Raw genomic sequence first — 23,465 nt, 5'->3', positions numbered from 1 at the left:
CTGGCGGCGAGGTAGGGAACTGACTGCGGCACGATCTGTCGAGGAAAAATCTTGCGGCTGGCGCGTCCCCGCCTTTTAAGCGCGGCCCGCGCCACCACCCCCCACCCCCGGCAGGGGCGGGTCTTAGGGAACCGCGGGAGCCCACTGGCCGCTGCGTGCCGCCCCCCTCAAACCACCCCCCCCCCCCCCGCTTGGCAGCGCCTCTCACTGCCTCTCTCCTTCCCTAGCTGCAGCTAACTCGGGTCGGGAAAATGCGACAGCGACTGCCCACTCGAGGTCGTCATGGCGACAGCCAGTGAACGTGTTCCTCTCCTCGGGCAGGCCCCCGAGTGTAGAGGAGCTGCTTCGCGAGGCGCAGCTCAATCTCCAGAGCCTGTTGCAAGGTACTGAGAGGGAGGGGGGCTGCGGCCAGAGGCCACGGGCCCAGCAGCGGCTAGAGGGAGGCGACGAAGAAAGGACAGGGACCCGCGAGAGAAAAAGAGAGAATAGTAGAAAACCTATTGAAAAACAAAAGACACACTTGCCATCTTTCACCTTCCAAACTACTGACTCCAAAAGACCCTAATTTTAAAGGCTGTTTACACCCCTTGCTCCCCCCTTACTTTTTTTCAGTTCACTTGTCTCTGGGGGAAAAGGTACAGAGGCCGAGACAGAGCCATGAGTCAAGTCATTTACAAAGAACACCAGATGAGAGACTCCGAAGAATGTGGGTCCACATACCCTCAGGTCTTCTCTTGCCACATCACCCAAGCCTTTGGAATTCTGGCACCCGAAGACAAATGAGGCATCAACAGGGTCTCCCTCTCTGGGCTTCACTCTCTCTGCTTTTGAAATAACCTTGTTTATGTGTCTCCTGGGTCACTCCTGCCTCACCAAGTAAGCCCAATACACAGCACTCAGACTTCATCTCATTCCCAATTCCCAACTCAGTGCCTTTGAGGTATACTGATGAGCACCTTGTACACAAAGCTGGGTCCACACAACCAGAGAAACATCCCAGTCATAACACCTGAGCAGTCAGACTGCTCGCACCAGGTGGAGTGAGAAAACCCATACTTTGAAATCAGACAGAGCCAGAATCTGATTTGAATCCCACACCTAACTAGCTGTGTGGCGTTATGCATATTACCCAACCTCTCTGAGCTTCAGACTAGTCCGTCATCTTTAAAATGGGGATTCCAGTTCCCCACATGGCAGAATCTTGTGAGAATTAAAAATAGGGTGTTCCTAAACCAGTTAGCAACAGTATCTGGCAGCTGGGTAAAATGATACTGATAAAATGCAACATCAACTCCTGATTGGTGTCCTTTGGAACACAGACTGATCTAGACACAATGTTAAAATTAACGTAAAGAAAAAAACAATGTGGTCCCTAATAGATCTTAAAATATGAAAAACATACACATTGACCAGTGGGATTTATCCAATGTAAGTAGCAAGAGGATTAAAACTCAGTGCTATGAGAGAAACTCTTAGGGTGCTGCAAATATCTGGATGGAGATTACAAGGAGCATGCATATATCAGAATTCACTGAACTGCACACTGAAGATTTGTGTACCTTACTGTAGGTAAGTTAGATCTGAAGAAAAAAATACAAATAAAACCCCAGTGCTAGTCACAAGCTCCTTATACCCTCCAGGCACTTATTGCCCCACTCCAGGCTCTTTTCCAAGCAGAGAAGCCCTTCCTCCCTCTTCCTCACTCCAATCCTTACACTTTCTTCCAAGTTCTATGCTTGCTGACTCCAAGAAGACCTTTAACGCTAGTTCTGCACTTTGCATCATTCCCTCCCTAAGCACTCATACAAGGCCCTTTGTACCATCCAGCTCAAAAGGACTTGTATAGTTACGAACTGATTTTCCTTTCATTTACTCATTTGTTCATTTACTCATTCTTCTGCTAATCCCAGGTATATATTTTGTCCACCTAACCAGACTGGGCTTCTCAATGTAAAAGATCACATCTCTCAGAACTCTCAGGTTTCCGGGAGCACCTGGCGTAGGGCTGCATCCGCAGGAGGGCATTTGTTGAATGAACATTAAAAGTGAAAAGAGGTCTTACCAGCTGTCATTTATGCATTACCAACAAAGGCTAACTTTTATGGAGAATAGAAAACTTCAGAGTGGCCACCCAACTGGACAACAGCCATGAACCCCACCTCCCTGCCAGGGCAGTGGCAAGCTTAGAGAAGCAAGATTCCAAGGGACACCGTGAGCCTTGTGTTCTGCTGAGAGGAGCTGCCATGCAGAAAGAGTCAGTGTGCTCTGTGTTACCGCCATGGGCAGAATGAGGACAGGTGGGTGGAAACCTAGGGGGAGGTAGATTTCACCTCAAGATAAGGAAGAACTTTCCATATGCCTGACAGCCCCAACTGTCCTTGGATGGAATGAGCCACCTTGGGAGGAAGGCTGCTTCCCTTCTCTGCAGGCAGGTGTGTGTGGAGGCTGAAGAAACACCTGGAAGGGCTGCTGAGGAGGAAATGGGAGCCCAGAATGAAACATTGGACCAGAGAACCCTCGAGGCCCCTCCTGACTCCAAGTTTCTATGATTCTTCAAGTCTCTGTTCAAATGTGCAAGCTCTGACTGTTGGTTCTTTAGCCTCACTTCCTTCATTCATTGAATCCGTCACTTAAATAAAACCCATTCAAATCTTCTGCATTCTTCTTATTCCCTGACAGTGCCCCTAAACTTCTCTTTCTCCTCTGCCACTACCTCCGCCTTCCCTCTCTTTCACCTTAGCCCCGCTGGAACTGACATCGCCCCCCACCACAGTGGGGCTAAGGTGCAGGGAACCAAGCCCTTAGAGGCTGAGGTAAGAGTTCTCGGCATCCAAGGGAATGTTCAACATTGGACTTCCCAAGGCATATTTCTTTGTGCTTCACACAGGTCATGTCCCTGGTAGAGTTGCGTAAAAACCTAGAGAGCTGAAGGGCTTCAAAGAGAGGGCCTTGGAGCAAAGAGTGGCCAAAGGCATCTGCATCCTGAGCCTCTTCCCTGAGTTGAACACTTACCATGGGGGCCATGGAGACAAAGGCTTAGTCCCCGAACCAGCACAACTCAAATCCATTGACTCTTTTCTCCTCGTAGGAAGTAGGCATTTTTCCATTCCTGAATCCAGAGGCTCAGATGCTGGGAACTAACTTAAAGAAACAATGCGAGTCAGACCTGGCAACTAGAGCAGGAGCCCCCAGCTTGTGGTCCTTCCCCAGCCTGGCACTTGGCCGTGGCTCCCTAGAGTGTGTATCCACTGTGCTGTTTTTCAGAAGAATATGAGGAACAGTACTCGGAGGCCAGACTTCTGGGGCAGACCTTCCGCTCTGCTGATGAGGCCCCTGAGCCCACCCCCAGCCCAAGGCTCCAGTCTGCCAGGCGTCTGGAGTTTGTACTGATGGTGAGTTGCCTCTTCCCCCACCTGGGAGAGCCAGCATGCAGAGCTTGCTCCACGCCCTTTGACGGGGGACCTGAAACAACTTTCATTACCCACTGGAAGCTGCTACTTACCTCTGCTCACCAGCAGAGCCATCCTGAGGCCCCACTGAGGTGGGCCCTGCACAGCAGGCATCTGGCCTGGCAGCCTATCCACGCTTCCCTGCCTCCCAGATGAAGCCTCTGACCACCCTGCCTAGACAGCCATCCTGTGGGCACAGCTCATCTCCAGTTGGAAGCACACCCTTCCCATCACCTTCTTTCCCAACAGCCCACAAAATGGCAGCTGAGCGAGGATGAGACTACCATGCAGGGTGTGAGGGCCCCTGAGGCCTCCCTGAGCCTGCCTACCACAGCCGACAAGCAAGCTGCCTGGAATAGCCCCTTTCCTCTGCCCATCCTAGAGGAGAAGCGGTGGCTTCAGTCTTGTCCCACACACTCTGACATCGTGCCCATCAACGTCTCCGGTAGAGTTGCTTAGCATCACCTCTGTTCGCTTCCCTCCATGCCAACTATAGATCATCCTGTCCAAACGCACTGGGTGCTGGGGGAGGGAGCAAGACTTTCTTTGCTACTGGCTCACCCCGCACTGTCAAGATCGTGGATCTCACCAGGGAATGGAGGCATGCTCTTTCTTCACTTTCTACTGGCCCTGCCACGCTAACTGAGACCATTTGATGGCAAAGGAAACTCTCTTACCAGAAAATTCTAAAACTTTATGAATTTGTGTGCTCTTTGGAGCATTGTGGAAACTTAGAGTGTATGAGTTATGTTTGGTTTGGGGAAAGAAAACTTGTGCCAGAAGCTGGGTTTGGAGCACACAGATAGGAGTTTCAGGGGACGTGTGGGGTTCAGGGTGCTGGTGGTAAATAGTAAGATCAGACACAGAGCACAGACCAAGGGCCTTACAGCACTTTGAGTTGTCACTCCGTCTCCTAGCGGGGGTGGGCCTCCTCCTATTGTGTAAGATCAAAGAGGAACCCGGTACTACCTTGAGATGGGAAAAATACTGTACACAGCTCAGCTGGCTTTTTCTCTGGGGACATGTGGAACCCTCTACCGTGCCCATTATTAATTCATTCACCACACTTCACCAGCTATAAGTGGAAGAGGAGGAATGTCAACCATTTCAGGAGATAGGGCCAACAACTTGATGAGATCAAGACCTCCTAACCCAAGGGGACCAGAGGCACCCTGTGCACCAGCACTGGCCTCTGGTGTGCTGGAAAAAGTCGATGAAGATGATAAGGACAGCTCTGGCCACAGGTGGTGATACTCCCTGGATATGAGGTCATCCAATGCCACTGGTGTCATCTCAGGAAATCAGAGGCAGGAAACAGAGCCCAGAGCCTCAGGAGATATACCCAGAAGTGTGAGGGCTGAGAGGAAAAGCTCACAGTGGTGGTGGGCACTTTGTTTTTGAACTTCTACCTTGCCCTCAATGAGGCTGGCCCTGTGATTTGTCCACAGAGCCACTTGCTGGGGAGGCGGGTACCTATGTGTTCATGGGACTAAGAGGGGAGGGTTTGGTTAGCCAGCTGCTGTAAGAGAGACAGTGGTGGGAAGCAGCAAACTTCACTCCACTGCCCTCACCCTGTCCTTGCCCTAGCAATTCCATAGAAGCAAAGGCTGAGCCGGTGCTTTGAGAAAAGTAGATCTCAGTCACCATGCAGGGCGAACTTTGATCAAATGTGATCAGGGGGCTGGAGGGCAGGTTATCTGACTGCTTCCTGGATGCCGGGATGGGGCAATTTCTTGGAGACACTCACTGGCCCAAGTTACAGCATTCTCTGAGAAAAGATTGCAATCAAACAACATCTAGTCTCAACCTGTCTCTCCACTTCAAGGGTTCTCACCCCAGGTTGTACATCTGAACAATCACCTGGGGAGTCTGAGAAAATGCTTCTACCTGGGCCCTATTCCCAGAGTGTTAAGTGTTCTGAGATGGGGTCCAGTTGTTAGAGTTTGAAAAGCCACCCAGTTTATTTCGATATAAAACCAGGGTTGAAAACCACAGCTCTCAGCCACCTAAGACTCACAGGTGACCCCAGGGTGGACCTCTGAAATTCAGCATGCATGCTTTGGAGCTGCGGGTGCCCAGGGCCAAGATGGGAGGGACGGGGAAGAAGGGTCACCTGCCTGAATGCTATTCATTCTCATCGCTACTGCCATCATCCCTTCTCTCTACCTCAGGCCAGTTTCTACCATACTGTGAACAGAAACCAGGATGCACCCAAGTGTCTTTATTTTGGCTACAGGGCAGCAGTTTGATAAACATGCAAGTTTGCGACACTCGTTGTTTAACACAGAGACAGCCGTGAACCCCAAGTCCACCCTGAGGCGGAGGCGGACCATTATTGGATTCTCTAACTATTCCCAGCGAGACCAAGGTGACCCCACCATAGCTGATCCCCCAAACCTTTTCCCTTGCTCACTCTTACCATTTTTCTGCAACCCAAGTGTTATTGTTGTGACAGAGAACAGGAGTGATTGGGGGAGAGGGGGACTTTGGACATCTTGAAAAAGGCAATATATTAATAGTAATTAAGGATAACCAAAAGCCTTTTGTCACAATGCTTACAGGGCAGCAACTGAAAATGGACAGGAGATCTCCAGGCTAATAAATTTGTTATGTTATTGTTTCCCATTATAAGTAGAATATAGCTATATATGTCAACTTCAGGCGGATAAAGAAGGAAATCATCACTAAAAGTAGCATCTTCACAAAACCATTACTGCCATTAAATGAATGCCATCCAAAGAGCACAGACCAGAGAAATGTGAATACAAATTCTGGCCTCTCCACTTACTAACTGTGAGGCCTTAGCCAAGTTCCCTAACCTCTTTGAGCCTCAGCTTCTTCATCTGTGAATGGGGATGATGATTCCAACCCATGGAGTGGTCGTGAGGATTAGAGTTATTGTATGTAATTTTCCTACCATGTGCCCAGTACATAGTATGTGTTCAGCAAACAGTGGCCGTTATTATAAATTATCATAAGAGTAGTCATCCTCATCGTCATCCTCATAACAGTAATAATTGTTATGTATATGAGAAAACCTTTGGGCGTTTTCAACATCTGAATGGTTTCCTCACATTGTAAGTTATCCTCACTTTCTCCTGTTGCCAATCTAAAAAGCCAAGAATGCAACCAAACAACTTTTCAGCTGTGGCATACTCCCAATGTGCTGCTGGAACTGAAGGTCACACTGCTGTCCTTTATCAGTTTGAAAGCCTCTGCTCTCATCTCTGGAGAGGTGAATGCTGAGGGCTGTCTGTGGTGGCTTCCTGAGCCTGGGGTGAAAACCTGGGGGAAAAAAGACCATGGCTGTCCCACATGCTACTTCAGCTCCAAAAGGCATATTCAAAGCTGGAAAGTCAGAGATGTACATATGTCCCCTCCGTCTTGAACCTCCCTCCTATGGCTGATTCATGTTGATGTATGGCAAAAATAAAACCAATGTTGTAAAGCAATCATCCTTCAATTAAAAAAAAAAATATATATATATATATATATTTTTTTTTTTTAAAAAAGCTGGAAAGTCTTTGGCAGCCATCTGGACAATTCAAGGGCACCCTGTGCCTCACTGTGTGGTGATGGGTAAGGACTCAACTTCCCCAGCATCCTCAACTATGGAAAAGAAGAACCAAGGAATTCTGACCAAGCTATTGGCAAATGCTTCTTGACAAAAAATTGGTGATCCCATCTCTTTGGTGACAGCTGCTGCTGGGGGATCCCTAACCACACCACTAACATTCTATGTTTACCTCCTCCAGGTCACAGCAACAGCCCAGCAGGCAGTGTGGCCCGCTCTACCACCTCAGACATCAGGCCCAGCCATTCAGTTCCAGAAAGTGTTCATGGAAGAGTTGCACTTGGTCAGGAAGCTCGGTTCCCAAATCTCACCTCACCAGTACTAAGAAATCCTTCTAGTCATCCGGAAGAACCTCCCCAGGCATGGGGTGCCACAAAACCCCCTGGAATGGAGAGCATGGGGGTGGTGTACAGCATTCCTGGTTCTTGCAATGGACCAACAGAATCGACATTCTCTGCTTCCAGGAAGGGAGATGCTTTTACCTATGTGACTCCAAGTGCCACCGCTCAGAGCAGTCAAGTCAATGAAAATGGAAAAAGTCCTTCCTCTGGGAATTCTTGGGTCTCTCTGCACACACTGCCACCTCTTGTTCCTAAGGAGGCTGCTACCCTCTTTGTCACTCGTGATATCCCAGCAGGGTGCAGTGGGCCTGCTGGCTACTCTCAGCATCCTGCTCAACGAAGCCAAGTATCTGAACGACCCTCCAAGATTGGCCTTCTGACCAGTGGTACCTCAAGGCTGGAGACAGGCCCAGGTGGGGCCAGCAAGTTCCGGGAGCGGTCACTGTCTGTACCCACAGATACAGGTACCATGGATGTGGACTATGAGGAGGAGCAGAAGGCCAGTGAAGCCTGTGCCCTACCTTATGCCAGTACGAGTTCTGAGGGCAGTAACAGTGCTGACAACATTGCCTCCCTCAGTGCCCAACAGGAGGCCCATCACAGAAGGCAGAGGTCCAAGAGCATCTCACTCAAGAAGGCCAAGAAGAAGCCTTCCCCTCCGACTCGCAGTGTCTCACTGGTCAAAGATGAACCAGTCCTCTTGCCGGAAGGTGGGTCAGTACTACCCAAGGACCAGAGGCCCAGGAGCCTTTGTCTCTCCTTGGAACACCAAGGACATCACTCATCCCACCCAGATACTCAGGGTCACCCAGCTGTGCCAACCTTCAAAGACCCAGAAGGTACACAATTCGCCCATCACTGGTATCTTACTGACTGGAAGTCTGGTGACACCTACCAGTCCTTGTCCAGCTCCAGCACTGCCACTGGCACCACAGTCATTGAGTGCACCCAAGTTCAGGGCAGCTCAGAGTCTCTTGCCTCCCCTTCCACTTCCAGAGCCACGACGCCTTCCCAGCTTTCCATCGAGGTGGAGGCCAGGGAGGTATCCTCTCCAGGAAGGCCTACTGGGCTGATGTCACCCTCCAGTGGATACTCCAGCCAGTCAGAGACGCCAACACCCACTGTCTCCATGTCCTTGACCCTGGGCCACTTGCCCCCTCCAAGCAGCAGTGTCCGGGTACGTCCAGTGGTACCTGAGAGGAAGTCATCACTACCCCCAACATCACCAATGGAGAAAATGTCCAAGTCACGGCTATCGTTTGACCTACCATTGACCTCTTCAACCAACCTGGATCTGTCTGGGATGAGTATCTCAATCCGAAGCAAAAACAAGGTGAGCCAGCATCACTCAGATACAAATTTGGGGGCCAAGCTAGCCCAGAAAACTAGCCCCAACCAGCCAATCATGCCCATGGTTACTCAGTCTGACTTACGTTCTGTTCGCCTGAGGTCAGTCAGCAAGTCTGAGCTGGAAGATGACACTGAGAGCCCTGACTACGCTGAGGAATCAGGAGCTGAAGTCTTCACCTTGCCAGAGAGGAAGATGAAACCTCCCATAGCCGAGAAGCCCCCTCTGGCCCGAAGGCCTCCAAGCTTAGTCCACAAGCCACCATCTGTCCCCGAGGAGTACCCACTAACTTCGCCTACATTGGCTATAACTCCCAAGAGCTCAATTCAGCACATAAGGCCACTCCCTCAAGATATCTACACAGTGGTGCGGAAATCAAAGTCCTCCAGCTTCCCTGAGAGCAGAAGCCCAGGGGAGTCCACAGCACCCTCATCTCTTGTTTTCACGCCTTTTGCCAGTTCCTCTGGTGCTTTCTTCTCAGGAACACAGCAACCTCCCCAGGGAAGTATGGAGGATGAGAGCCCTAAGGGGAGAGCCCTGCCTGAAAGAATTAGCCTCCAGAGCCAAGAAGAAGCTGAGAAAAAGAAAGGCAAGATTCCACCTCCTGTACCAAAAAAGCCCAGCGTGCTGTACCTGCCTCTCACTTCACCCACGGCTCAAGCGGAGGCCTATGTGACTGAACCAAGACTGCCCCTCAGCCCCATCATCACCCTGGAGGAAGATGCCAAGTGTCTCCCAACTGATGACCACCTGCCATCTGCTGGTACAAAGATGACCTCAAGGCCACAGTCCAACAGCGAAAGGGAAGCAAGTCCTCCAGGTTAGTAAAATGTCTGTGGGCTTTTCCTTTCAATCCCAGAAGAGACAAGAGTGAGGATGGGGTGCCAGAGGCAGAAGCAAATGCCCCCAGATAATGAGCCTGATCCCAGGGTGACCAAATCAAGAGTGGACACCTCTTGAGGTTTGAGTTACTCTAAATTGGTCTCACTGCCCTTGGGATCAGGACTGATCCGGGGGTCGGAGGGATCTCCACAGCAATCAGTGGAGTATGGGACAGTATGGAACAGTCTACCCTGGAACCCCCAGTGGTGAGCTAATGAAATCAACTAGGTCTCAGCACCCTAAGACCTTAGGAACCCATCTTCCTCCTCAGGCAGGCATCTCCTGCCCTAGGAACCGTCTCTCCATCTCATTAGACAGCACTTTTCACCAGCTTCCACTAAATTTAGTTTCATGCATGGGACTAAGTACCCTCCCAGTCTGAGTTCAAGTGCCATGGCAGACTGGCGGGCTTCAAGCAGTGTAATATTTTACCACCAGCAGCTTCTCTTAGTGTTTTCTAGAGGAAAGGGGGCTCACTTTCTTGGATGGTTTGAGCCTATCTCTGCCTGGAACCATAAGACCAAGCTGGATGATATTTCATATCCTTTTTTTTCTTTCTTGTCTCTTTTTGCTTAAACTGTGGTAAAATACATATAATGTAAAATTTACCATCTTAACCATTTTGAGGGCTTCCCAGGTGGCACTAGTGGTAAAGAATCTGCCTGCCAATGCAGGAGACATAAGAGATATGCATTCAATGACTGGGTCAGTAAGATCCCCTGGAGGTAGAAATGGCAAGCCACTCCCAGTATTCTTGCCTGGAGAATTCCATGGACAGAGGAGCCTGGTGTACTCTAGTCCATAGGGTTGCAAACAGTCGGACATGACTGAAGCAACTTAGCATGCATGCAACCATTTTTAAGTGCACAGGTCAGTAGGTGTTAAGCGCATTTATAATGTTGTGCAACCATCACCCGGAGAAGGCAATGGCACCCCACTCCAGTACTCTTGCCTGGAAAATCCCGTGGACGGAGGAGCCTGGTGGGCTGCAGTCCATGGGGTCGCTAAGAGTCGAACACGACTGAGCGACTTCACTTTCACTTTTCACTTTTCACTTTCATGCATTGGAGAAGGAAATGGCAACCCACTCCAGTGTTCTTGCCTGGAGAATCCCAGGGATGGGGGAGCCTGGTGGGCTGCCGTCTATGGGGTCGCACAGAGTCGGACACGACTGAAGCAACTTAGCAGCAGCAGCAGCAGCAACCATCACCACCATCCATCTCCAGAACTCTCTACATCTTGCAAAATTGAAGTCAGTACCCAGTCAACAATAACTCCCCATCATCCTCTCCCCGCAGCCCCTGGCAACCACTCTTCTACTTTCTGTCTCTATGAATTTGACTCCTATAGGGACCACATATAAGTGGAATTACATAGTATTTGTCTTTTGATGACTGGCTATTTCATTTAACATAATGTCCTCCAGGTTCATCTGTGTTTCTCATCCTTTTTGAAACCCTTAACACAAACATCAAAATCTTATGGCCTTTCTTAAGCTGATTTGGATTTTCGACATAAGTTAAATCCTTGTAACTAAAACAAGCAAACAAGTCAAAGCCACAGGTAATTTTAGAATCTGCTTCCTCAAACTCCACAGGCTCCCTCTGAGATTCAGATAGGTCCCACTTCCACCCACTGGTTGAGTCATTGCTTTAGATTGTTCTCAGCTCCTTGAGTTTTAAAAATGATACATTTAAAACAAGAGAATGCTCAGGCAACCTAAGCATTGTTGTAACGGAAAAGGCATGAGAAAACAGGGAGCCAGGCTGGTCTTCATCACTCCCTCCACATTGTGCAGGCCAAATCACTAACCTTGGGAACATCTTGTTCTCTGCAGAACAGAGACAACAAGTTTCTTCCCTGCTGCCCTCCCAGAGTTGCTCTGAACATCAGATGAAATACATCTGAGAATGTGCTTTGTCCTAATGATTGTGGTCAAAACAATTCTTTCTGGTTTTTATGCCTAGGGAGTTTGATGGAACCAAGCACCGAAGAAAAAAGTGTAATCAGTGATAAAACAGCCGAATGGATTGCAGAAGATGATGATGATGTGTTTGTGGCTTCACGTACAACTGAAGATTTATTTACTGTGATCCACAGGTCTGGACCAATTTCTTTAATTCTCATTATAATTGCCTTCCCTCCTTATACCAGAAGAAAAACTGCTACCTCTAAGCATTAGATTGGAAACTGGAGACTAAGTTCAGATGTCCACGTATGTGAACACAGTCCAGGGCCTCACATCTCTGATTCACTGACATCTTCGGGTGAAGTGGAGGAGGGGCAGGCAGGGAAGGGAGGACCAGGTGCGGAGTGAGAGGCCCCTCGTCTCTTAGCAACCACATGGCCTATTGTGGCTCCATCTGCTCTCTCACAGCTCTGCCTACAGTCAGAGACTTAACCCTTCACAGAATTCCTGTACCCAAAAAAAAAAAAAAAACCTCATCAAAAAGTAAAGTGGGACACCAGGCTGAGCATCAGAGCAGGAACTTAGCCAAAGGATGACCACACGGGGACCCAGTTATAGGCAAAGAATGACCACATGGGGACCCAGTTATTGAACCGGGGCACAAAGCAGGGATTCAATAGTGAGGAAACTGGAAAGAGCCTAGTTACTGGAGTTGGAGCACAAGTTCATAACAGGATCAGCTCCCAGGCTGTCTTGATTCAGAGTCACTGAGGTACTAGCCTTGACTCCTTAAATTCTTTGTTGGTCCCAGAACCTGGGCAGGACTGAGCCTGCAAGCACAGGCCCAGTGACTCCAGATGTGGACATTGAAAGGAGTATAGGGACGGGACCAGATGAGGAACTCTGAGGACTTAGCAGAGAGAGAGAAAGCTGGTAGGTACAACTGCTCACAAAGCTGTTGCATGGACATTCCCAGATCATGTCACCGACACTCGTGACACTATATGAAGCATTAGGAAATGTTTGCACATGAATTCACTGAAAACACACGTTCTCTTGTTTAGGTCCAAAAGAAAGCTGCTTGGCTGGAAGGAACCTGGTGAGACCTTTGCTGGCAGCAGCAGACCAAGCTCCCACTCACCAGTAAGGAACCCACCTGAGTCTCCGGTCAGTGAGTTGGCTGCCTCTTCAGGGTCAAGCGGCAGTGCCAACCTAGATGCTGGCAGAAATGATGATTTCAAGGCCTTGCTACAGAAGAAGGGAAGCAAGGCAACTCCAAGGTCCCGCCCCTCAGCAGCCGAACTGCTGAAGACCACTAACCCACTGGCTCGGCGAATTATTGCACAATTTTCAAAAGACTACAAAACCCCTGATAACCCCAGTACCTAAGCCCTGGGTTCAGCAAGCAAGGTTTAGTTACTAAACTTGAGTAGAGAAGGGGGAAGAGGAAAAGAAGGTTTTGAAAAAGAACATAACAAAAAAGCCTGCATTTCTTTGACGTTAACTTACACTCTGGACAGCAGGAGAGAGGCCACATCTAGAACTAAATTTATCAGGCACTTTAATCATCTTCAGACATTTTACATTTTCATACTTAAAATCTTGCCATTACTGAGTACCGATTTTCTCCTTATTTCCCCCAGTGGTATGCACTTAGAAGAAATTCTCAGATGCAAGGGCACATGTGCCATCTCTTTAATCAATCACCAAGCTGCTCCATCCCTGGCTCCTGTCACTGAGGGGCACAGTGAGAGAGCAGTTTGAGGGCTGCCAATCCCAGGGGATACAGGGTGCCAATGCTCATTATTCACTTTCCCATCAAGGCCCTGATGACCTTGTATGGAGAAACAGAAGGACTCTAATGCCTCTTCAACCACAGTATAACTCTCTCTCATGAGAGGTTTGCAGGTGTGCGTTTATTTCGGCATGGGGTTGATTGGATGGCTTTTGTAGTACAAAATATGAATGTGACTCTGTCCTGAACTTCATGCCTTTTTCAGTTTGATTGTCTACACGGAGATCAGGGTGATGAGTTTCAGTAAACATATAGACCTCCCCCTCCTCACTCCTCTGCTAGAAAAGGTCAGAACTGGGTTGCTTTGGATGAACCAATCTCAGTCAACAAACAAGGCAGCCATTTGTTCACTCACATCTACCCAAGGTAACTCACACATGCACTTTGAGATCCTTCAAGTGTCTGCCACCAACGATAGCTAGTGTCTGTGCCCAGCTCATGCTGCATTCGAAGAACTCTGGTTTCATTTGCATATAGCATTCATTACAGGAAGTCATTAGCTGAAGGAAGAGCATCCTCAGAGGCTCAAGGAGAGAAAGTAAGTGTAACTTGCCCACCACCATTCAGTTCAGATTGTGGTTTGTGGTTGGTTTTATTTTGTTTAAAGGAGATCTTCCTCTGTTCCCAAGCCAAGAACATACACACTAAAAGGATAGAGCGAAAATCTGAAAGGCAGCCTTGCAAGTTACTGTGGTCCATAACCCCCCAAAAAGGGCTACTTTTTGCCATTTAGGTTCTGCTGTTTGACCAGTTTTCAATTAACCATGCTAGGGGAGAAAGTAAGAACTTTGTTAAATGGGATGCTGACAGAGCACCAGAACAATCATTGTGACCCCTTCCCCCCACCCCCTGCCAAAGCTTATAGACACTAACTATTCTTGTCAGTTCAATTTTCTAAGAAAAGCAAGAGCCATGATTCATTTGATTTTCATATGTCTGGTTTCTGAGAGGTTGAGGGGGAAAACAGATAGCTATGAACAAAGAAAACTAGCTGACCAATAATGGAAAATTAATTGTCCACCATTCCCAAGAGGGAAAAAAGAAAGTCAAATGAAATTCACAAAGAGGGTATCCTGACCTCTTCCTCCTTCACCCCCCCACCCAACAGATTCATTGGTCAACCTCTTGGAGGATGTGGAAACGTCCCCCCAGAGACAAGCAGATCTTGATTTTGATAGGTCTCAATAAGAAGCAAACCTTTAGCCCAGCTGCCCACACAGCAGACAGAGCAGCTGGAAAACCAGACTAAGTGCTGATGGGACTTGGGCCTCTCACATAGAAGGCCTAGGCCTGGGCCCTTAGTTGGTACAGTTTTGAATTCTAGACTTCTAAGTGCAGACCAGGCCCATCCACTCCCTTGCCGTCAGCACCTCCCCCGATTTAGACAGAAGCTACTTCAAATAATAGACGGTTACCAAAAGCTCAGTTGCCTTTGAAAGCATTCCAACTAGTTGGTTCAAAGGCCCTGACCAGATTTCAGAGGTTTTGCCTAAAGTAAAACAAGATTCATTCCTAGCCTTAATTTATATACAAATACCACACTTGTCTGCCCTCGACTCAGAATTTCAAAGGACAGAAACATTTTCCTCTGTGGGGAAATGGAGTGTTCGTTCTTTTGCCTAACAAAAGTGAAAGACTGCCGGGGCCCTGTACTCTTGATTATGAGCTATAAAACAGAGTACGAGACTCACATCGTATAAGACTTGTTACTTCTGCTGACTTTTTGGAAGCTTCTTGTTTGCTACTTTTGTCTCTCCCCTCATTTTGCCGCCTCTGGTGGTTTTCCCCAAAGATTCTAAAGCTGAATACCCAGACATCTTGACGTTTTTCAATTACCCTAAGTCTTGCTTTCCTCTGCAATATTCTGCATGCCTGCAATTTTTAGAAAGTCTTATACATCTTCACTATGGCCCTCCAATACCCAGTGTTGTTCCTATTAGCAGAAAAGGATTCGGGGCAGAGATGGCGTGGTCAGAGGTAACACTGAGGGCTGGTAATAATCATTTAATATTGTAACAGGTGGACGTAGTCCTAAACAAACAACCAAACTATAGCATTTCTATCAATCTTTGATGAACATCATACCAGACAGCTCTCCTATCCTAGCACTCAACGTTTTGCTTCCCCTTGTTTATCATAACACCAACTCTGTCTCCCATCCAGGCACAAGCCGCAGTGTTTGCTGCCTTTTGCACCTACTCTGCCAAGACGAGAAGAGAGGCAGAAAGCCCCTTCCAGTAAGACTTTCAGAAAACCCACTGTTGCCACTATTACTAGCGTGAATAAAAATAATAATTTTTGAAGGTGGAATACAGAAGGGATTCAGATGAAATGAAGTTAGCCCTAGGAAATCAACTTCCAATTCAAGTTGTTTCTGTCCCTTTGTTTCCTCTGATTCCAACTAATAGCAGCAGGGTTCTCTGCTGGACTGACTTCTGTCTAGTCAGGAGTAGAGGGAGTCATCCCCAGGGGAGGAAGTTAATCGGTAGCTAAGAGCACTTTGCCCTTGGTGGGTATTCATTATGTGTTTGTGGTTCAAAGGTTGAGGGTGGAAAGCAAGTCATTCTCAGCACAACAGGAATCTTTGCTGCTGTCTCTTGTCCTTTGCCTGCCTCAGTCTCTCACCTGGGCCTCCCACCTGGTCCCAACATGTCCCTCAGTATGCATTCCTGTGAACTACATCCCTGGCCAACAGCTCACCCTTTAAAGAGGTAAGATCATAGGAAGCAAAAAAGCTCATGTTAGCTTACTGACCACAAATCAACCAGTTGATCTGGAAACATTACCTTGAATGTACAAAGACAGAGGAGAGTCTGCAAGGCTCTTATAACAGAAGTGTCACCAGACACCCATTTTAATTCTCCAGTGACACAGGTCAGATTGTGATCCCACAAGACCCATCAGTCTGAGCAGATCTGTCCATGCACCTGCTCTCTTCCTCATCAACAAACTATTCCCTAAAAGGACAAGTTCATAGTCAGTGCTCTGTTCTCCAGTGCAGCCTTCGATTATCACCAAGTATGTAACACAATGGCCAGCCTTCACTTTAATATGATTTGCCAGGGCCAGGGCTAGAGTGGGGTGAGTGAGGCACCTGGGGTGCAAAATTTAAGGAGGCACCCACTCTCAGGGCCATGTAAGTGCCTTACCCTAATCCCGGCCTTGCAATTTGCACTCTGTAAAGTAATATCAATTTAACTTCTTCCTATGGACATGTACGGTTCTTCTGATTTGAGGGGGGAGGGTAACTCCCTATCTGTTGTTGCACCAAATGTTTCATTGCCATCAATTTTTCCATGATTCTAAACCTTTGTATGCCTATACGTCAAAGACTTTTCAATATTATCAGAAAACATGGCTGATTTCTAAGTAACCTGCTCCAAGTGGCAAGTTAGCACTCATTTCAGTAGGAATACTGACAGAGACAGCCCTTCAGCAAAATAGTGAATGAGTTGGAGGTCTGTCATTGGCCTCCTCTGTCTCCTCTTTCTGCTCCATTCCCCGCAGACCTTGCTTCTTGGTACCAACTCTCCTGAATGCCTCCTCGTTTGTCCTCCTCCTTGCTAAGGAAAGCATGCTCTCAGGAAAGGAATAAATTCCTTTACTTTGAGATTATAAGGCTTATTGAAACCTCTTTGGAGGGTCACTTGCATTTTAACAGGGAAAAAGCCTTAAGCCAAAGGAATGATGTTCTACTTGTAGAATTTTAGGCATCTGTCAGTTACAGAAGTATATTTTTCACCATGGAAAGGTCAAATTCACTGATAACTATTTCCTAAATATAGAAAATACCTTAATCTCCTGGAACTATCTGAGTAAATTGCTGATGGTCAATTAAATTCTCCTGATTCTCAGTGCTGTTCAGTATGGTTTCTACAGAGGGAGTCTCAGAAATGGCTACCCAAGACACTTAGAAGGCCTAGATAATTCTTGTTGTACCTTAACATTTTTACACAAATGCAATTAGTACTACTTATCATTTGAGTAAAAAACACAAAGATTTAAAGAGTTTGTGAAAATCTGTCTTGTTTGTGAAAGGTGAAACTGTCCAATAAGTGCCAGATCAATGTCAGCCATCTGGTATCAGTGGTGATTATTAAACTTCTTCAAGGTGCAACTTTACTGCACGCAGCCTCGGCCCCAACCCTTATCTGTGTTTTGTGCTACCACTTCCTCTTGGTGTGAGAATGAGACCAGATCTATTCCAGAGTATGGTCCCTCCAAAGCCTTTGTGTGTATTTCAGCTATAAGTGACTAAACTATTATGGATTTAAAATGATGAGAGAATGAGAAAGAGATGCAAAGAGCTAACTTTGTGAAAGGGCGGCAAAAATGATAAGGATTTTAACAAGGATACGAAATAAATTTTTTAATAATCTGAAACATTTTGTAGAGGAATACAGTAGGAAATGGTCATAGGCACACATTTGAGGCACTTTTAATAAGTTTAGCAAAAAAAATTTGCATAAGTAATGAGTTATGTGAAATAGGTATGTACTTCTGTTCAGTAAAGCCCAAAATCTAGCCCAGTGGTTCTCAAAGCATGGTCCCAGGACCAGCAGCAGCAGTATCCGAATAGTGTGTGTCTGTGTGTGTGTGTGTTCTAGTGCTGTTACTTCTTCAAGCTCCTGAGTCACTATAGCCACGACTCCAAATGATTCTAGCCTTTCCTATCTTTTCTGCTGTCATTACATTACGTGATCAATCTCCAGCCATGTGACTTATGTTATCATGTTCGTCAGATAATATGTTTATTTGGTGTTAAGTAATTATCATATTGAATCAACTACTCGCTCAACCTGCAGAAACTTTTGATTTGACTTAGCCAGCACATCTGGCCTGTTTTTGGTTTAAAAACAATTTTTTAATCCACAAATAGGAAAAAGAAAAGGTGTTACATTTGTTTGATACTGCTGACCCTTAAATGTCTATCTTCCCTGTGGTGGCTATTCTCTAGGGAGGTTCTTATAGAAGTAGATTTGATTTTTAAGATTTTGCATATTTGTGGAATTTGATATCAACAAATCTGCAAAAAAATCTGAACTGCAGCAACTAGTTAACTACTCTTTCTTTATTCCTTATGTGGTGTTGAGCTCTTTTTAATGTCCAATTTTACAATATGTTCTGCATGCAAACGCAGCATTGTGCTCATTGTGCAAGTCACCAGACACTCATCTCCTCCATATGTATGATGGTGAAGAAATAGCAACATGTATGTTCTTACCTCTCCTAATCAATTGTAAATTACAAATCTTTTCATTAATTTTTAAATGAGATATATTTACTCTGGCTAGTAGTTAAAATTTAATTCTTTTTATTATATTTCATTGCTACTTTTTTCTACTGACTCCAGAGCTTACTTTGGGGATTATTTCTTATTTTTAGATTGTTGTATTGATCTTATTTCTATATTTATCTGTAGTCATGGAATGTTAGTGCTGAAAGGGACCAACCTCTCCTCTTACAGATGAGGAAACTGAGGCCCAGAAAGTTAAATAACTTACGCAAAGTCATGCAGTGGCAGGCCCAGCCTCAATCCCAGTTCTCCTGCCTCTGGGCCCAGTGTTTTTTCATCCAAATCACTGCATTTATGGAAGACCCACAGCTGGCTTCTACTATTATGACACATGAATTTCCCAGGTATGTCAGTGAATAATACATATGCTTTAAGGAAAATGTTCGTGAATCCAAAGACAAATCTGATTTTTAGTATAGAAACATTCATTTCCCTCCAAATTAAATATATATGCCCTACTCTTTACAGTGGATGTTTTCTCTAAGAGTTATTTGAAAAACTGAATTTTTGTAGATCAAATTCCATGTTTTAAGAGATAAGCTTCTTACAGAAGGGCATCTTCTGGTGACTTCTTTTGAAAAATGAAAAATGCTCTTGTCCATATCCCTAATGCCTGTATTTTCTTTTTCAGTGTGAACTTTTGTAACTGATATTTATTTAAAGTAGGGCAAACCAATATAGACTTTCCTAGAATCTACTTTATTCTTCCCTTATTAAACTTTACAAGATAGTTTCAGACTGTTAGATGCTCATGAGATACTTACTTGTGTTCTAGAAACTTCTTGATATTTTACCAATCCCTGGGCTCAAACTCTATCTCAGTTTTATCAAACAATACCAAATTTTCTCATCCGTACTGAGCTCTGCATGCTGTTTGTTTTCCAGAACATGCTTTGCCTAATGTTCCTTATTATGACTCTCTCTCTAGCTATTCTCAGGCTTCCTTCCAAAGCTCATGTGTACCTCACTAGCGTGGTTTAGTGGAGTTGCAGGCAGTACTCATCAGATGGAGTGGTGTTTTCAGTTATCCCATTGTTCCAGTCCTTCTCCTGAACCTGCTCTGGTTTCCCTTTTCAGGAATACTCAGAGATTGATGGGATTTTCCTCTTCATCTAGACCAAAGTTCGACAAACTGTTACCATAAAAGTCCAGATAGTAACTCTTTCAGGCTTTGTGGGCAGGGAACAGATGGTCTCTGTAGCATAGTCTTCTTCTTTGTTAGTGTTTGTTTGCTTGCTTTACAACACTTTAAAAATGTAAATACTATTCTTAGCTCTTGGGCCATACAAAGCTGCAGACTGAAATTGGCCTGCCTGTCATAGTTTCCTGACCCCTGGGTCGGACATTTCTGTGACCCACGTGATGACTGGGTTGTGTGCTGCGTGATGTGCACACTGCCCTTCCATTTACCACAATGTCAGACTCACCCGCACAGAGGTGGGTGGCAAGGCGTTGCACATGCCAACCAGTACTCTCTGACAGACGCCCTTCATAGACTCTCTCAGTCTGTCTCCGTCCCTGTCCCTCTCTCTCTCTCTGACTACCTCAGTGTAGAACCCTCATTCTTTTCTCCAGATCTCCTGTACTGGTTATCTAATGTGCCTCTGCTTCCTCGAGTGTGGGTTAAGCTGGCAGGAAAGAATGGTTTTCTGAGTTTTCTTATTTCGTTCATTCCAAACTATGAGCAGGGACCCCTGGCCCCGGTGCCCAATACTTCCATCACATGTTCAGGGCCATCTCTGGAAAGTCTGGTGGCCCGGGTCATGAGATTCCAGTTCAGTCTACAGTTTCCTAGGGAAATCACCAGCTCTCTTGGTTCTAATGGCTGGTTTTAAAATCTGAAATGTGCATGTGCCCATTTTAATGTGATTTGGACTTGTTCTAGACTCAGCCCCAGCAATGAAACCAGTGAGGTATGGAAGGTTCTATGTCCACAGTTTTCCCCTGCCTAAACCGCCTGCATCCCTGACCCCCAGCCCCAGGAATAGGCTCCTTGGGATGCCCCATGCAGCACCACAGCCAGCAGGCATTCAGCACACTGCCACCTCCTGTTTTCTGAACCTCTAAAAGGATTCCTTAAAGCTCCTCCACATCTCTCTTCATCTCACTCCTGCCTCTACCTCTCATGCTGCTTGGGAGTGTAAAGCTCAGTTTCACATTTTCACATTTGCTCATATAAATATTGGAGGATACCAGTGAATAACAAGTTATGTGCCTGTGTGTGAGAACAGCATGGTTTCTCCACCTGGACTGTGAAGGTCCCATTTGCTAGTGTATCTTATACACACACACACACACACACACACACACACATACATGTACACACACACTGTCCAGTTCTCTCATCAGTTCTCTGGTCCAGTTCCAGGTCTGATGGGGCTGGCCAAGGAGTAGGGGATAGTGGGGGCTCCTGAGATATTTCCCTTTTCTTGTCTTTTGAAACCTTCTTTCCACTGGCTTATGCTCACTTCTCCCAGGAAGCCATTTGAAGATACTCCTCTGGGGCAGTTTTGGACAGCCAACATACAGAGAGCTAGGACTTTAATCCCTTATGAATTCTGTCACTTAGACGTATTTCTCAGGCTGCAGGATTTTTTAAATCTAAGAACTTTGTTTCTGGGGACCTTTAGTTTGCTTTCTGTCATTTGAGCCCAGGGATTTACCCACTTACTGAAATCTACATTTTTAAAAGACCAGAGACACTAGTAATTTTAGGATTTCCCTATTTAAAAGCATTCATGAAACAGTTCCTTTCTGCATTTTGATTAGGATTTCCAGCCTTGAGGGAACCAGGCTTGTACCCTGGACTCTAAAGCAGCAAAAGTAGCACACTTGCCAAAAACAAAATGATGAAGGAGGATTGGCTAGTCATACTCTGCAGTCAGGAGGACTTTTGTTAATTTAGTGCTTACCATTCAGTGCTTACTGAGTGGGTGTGATGTGCTCTAGAAAAATAAGGGAGATAGGAACTTGCAGACCAATATCCTAAACTGAAAGACAGTGATGAGGCAATTCCCCCAGTGATGAGAATGTATCCCTGGATTGAAATTTCAAGAAGCAACATACACTAGGAGAAGAGTGTCATCCCAGTCTTTTTGGGATTACAACACAGAATGGAAGGGAGCCCTCTGTGGGGTGATATTACAAAGGGTCTTGTTTGTCTTTCTTTCTTTTTCTTTTTTCCTTTAAAAAAAAAAAAAGCATTCCTTACTGGCTTGCTACCAGCAATTGAACTGTATTCTTTATATAGCTAGAGCTGTTTGTGACTTCTTAAAATAAATTTTTTCTGTTAAAATACTTTTCTGTTTCATCCTCTGGTTCCCATTGTAGCAATGATTCGTTTATCCAGATACTAAGCCTAGTTTGTGAGTACCTTTTACCAACAACACAAGTATGGGGCCCACAAACATGAGCTTTGATTCTCACAAACCCCCGAGAGCCCAAAACAGATATGCAGGACAGTGTCTTACAGAAACATAACCCATCCATCGGTGAATCTACGTTATATGGGCAGGGAATCCATGCTTGAGGACTTTGTCTCAGGGATTCTCATTCAACTACTGCTGGAAGCAACAAGGGGTCTCAGACAAACACAGCTCTGCTGAAGTGGGCAGCAGTCACCAGGCTCCTGAGGGGAGGAGGTTTCCATAGCAACTGTGCTCAGGGCACGCACTCCCTCTTTGTTCTTTGGCTCAATGAAGCCACCCGGCAGGGGCAGATTAGAGTGAGTCAGGACTGGGAGCGAAAAATGCAGACCAGATATGGCTCAGATCACCTCCTCCCTCAAGAAGGGAATGGTCCCACTATACTAGTGGTGACAGCTGTATTCATGGGTCAAGTCCCATCCAAAACTTTGTTCTCTGGTCCCAATCGGCCCAGGCCTCTAAGGGTGAGGCCCTTGCAACCAGCCTTCTTGTCTTCCCAGTCCCCGTGCTAGCTCACCTCCCCTGATACCACTGGACTGATCTTCCAAAAAGACACCGCAGAGCTGGAAACAACCTAGAAAGTTTACAGGGGGAGGAAGAAGGGCCAGGGCTACTCTCAGACAATAGCAGGTATCAAGACTTAAGACCAAGGTCGGAGAAGGAGGCTGACTCGATGTGGGCCTCATGGGACGCAGTACCTCAATGAGACCCTGTGGTTCCAGCTAGTGTTGATCCCAGCAGGGTCTGGGTCCCCTTTCACCCCCCACCGTGAGCTGGGGAAGCTTTGAGGGATTGATCCACATTGACCAAAGTCACAAAGTACATGTTAAAGGCAAAGAGATACTTGCCTTTAAATACTTTAAATATACCAGTATAATCAAAGAGAGAGCATACCTTTAAAGCACAGGTCATAGAGGCCAACAGGAAGCCCACAGACTGAATTGAGTTCTTATTCATTGCCCAGTACTCCTGCCTGGAAAATCCCATGGACAGAGGAGCCTGGAAGGCTGCAGTCCATAGGGTCGCTGAGGGTCGGACACGACTGAGCGACTTCACTTTCACTTTTCACTTTCATGCATTGGAGAAGGAAATGGCAACCCACTCCAGTGTTCTTGCCTGGAGAATCCCAGGGACCGGGGAGCCTGGTGGGCTTCCGTCTATGGGGTCACGCAGAGTCGGACACGACTGAAGTGACTTAGCAGCAGCAGCAGTAGCAGAGTACTTAATGTTGGTTTTTAATTTTTCAAAATGTAGATGGGACACAAAGTCTTCACTTTACCCAGTTCCCCACCACTCCCTGCTATATGAAGTCCAACTAGCTTCATTCATTTATATCACCTGCCAGGCTCCTGAAGGCATTTGAGCCTGCGACACCTTGTTGTGGTCGGGCTCCCTGGGAAGCAGACTCAGAGATGGAGTTTGGTGTGTGGGATGTTTGTTAGGAAA

General features: G+C 46.5%; 1 protein-coding gene and 1 long non-coding RNA gene across 2 annotated transcripts in view; both read left to right on the top strand.

The window, feature by feature from the left end:
* Positions 1 to 5,773, top strand: part of LOC133243173 (uncharacterized) — a 136,823-nt gene extending 131,050 nt beyond the window's left edge. Inside the window, exons 2-3 of the long non-coding RNA XR_009735010.1 lie at positions 228 to 3,392; positions 5,686 to 5,773. This is a non-coding gene — a long non-coding RNA (uncharacterized LOC133243173). The remainder of the gene's footprint in view (positions 1 to 227; positions 3,393 to 5,685) is intronic.
* NHSL2 (NHS like 2) overlaps positions 1 to 21,891 on the top strand; it is a 311,337-nt gene extending 289,446 nt beyond the window's left edge. Inside the window, exons 4-6 of the mRNA XM_061408780.1 lie at positions 7,205 to 9,532; positions 11,562 to 11,694; positions 12,568 to 21,891. Coding sequence (XP_061264764.1) covers positions 7,205 to 9,532; positions 11,562 to 11,694; positions 12,568 to 12,892 — 2,786 coding nt within the window. The 3' untranslated portion in view covers positions 12,893 to 21,891. The remainder of the gene's footprint in view (positions 1 to 7,204; positions 9,533 to 11,561; positions 11,695 to 12,567) is intronic.
* Positions 21,892 to 23,465: the final 1,574 nt, after the last annotated feature.

The sequence above is a fragment of the Bos javanicus genome, chromosome X (genome assembly GCF_032452875.1).
Source record: "Bos javanicus breed banteng chromosome X, ARS-OSU_banteng_1.0, whole genome shotgun sequence".
Taxonomy (NCBI): domain Eukaryota; kingdom Metazoa; phylum Chordata; class Mammalia; order Artiodactyla; family Bovidae; genus Bos; species Bos javanicus.
The sequence above is the reverse complement of the archived record's forward strand: the minus strand, read 5'-3'. Positions and strand labels throughout refer to the sequence as shown.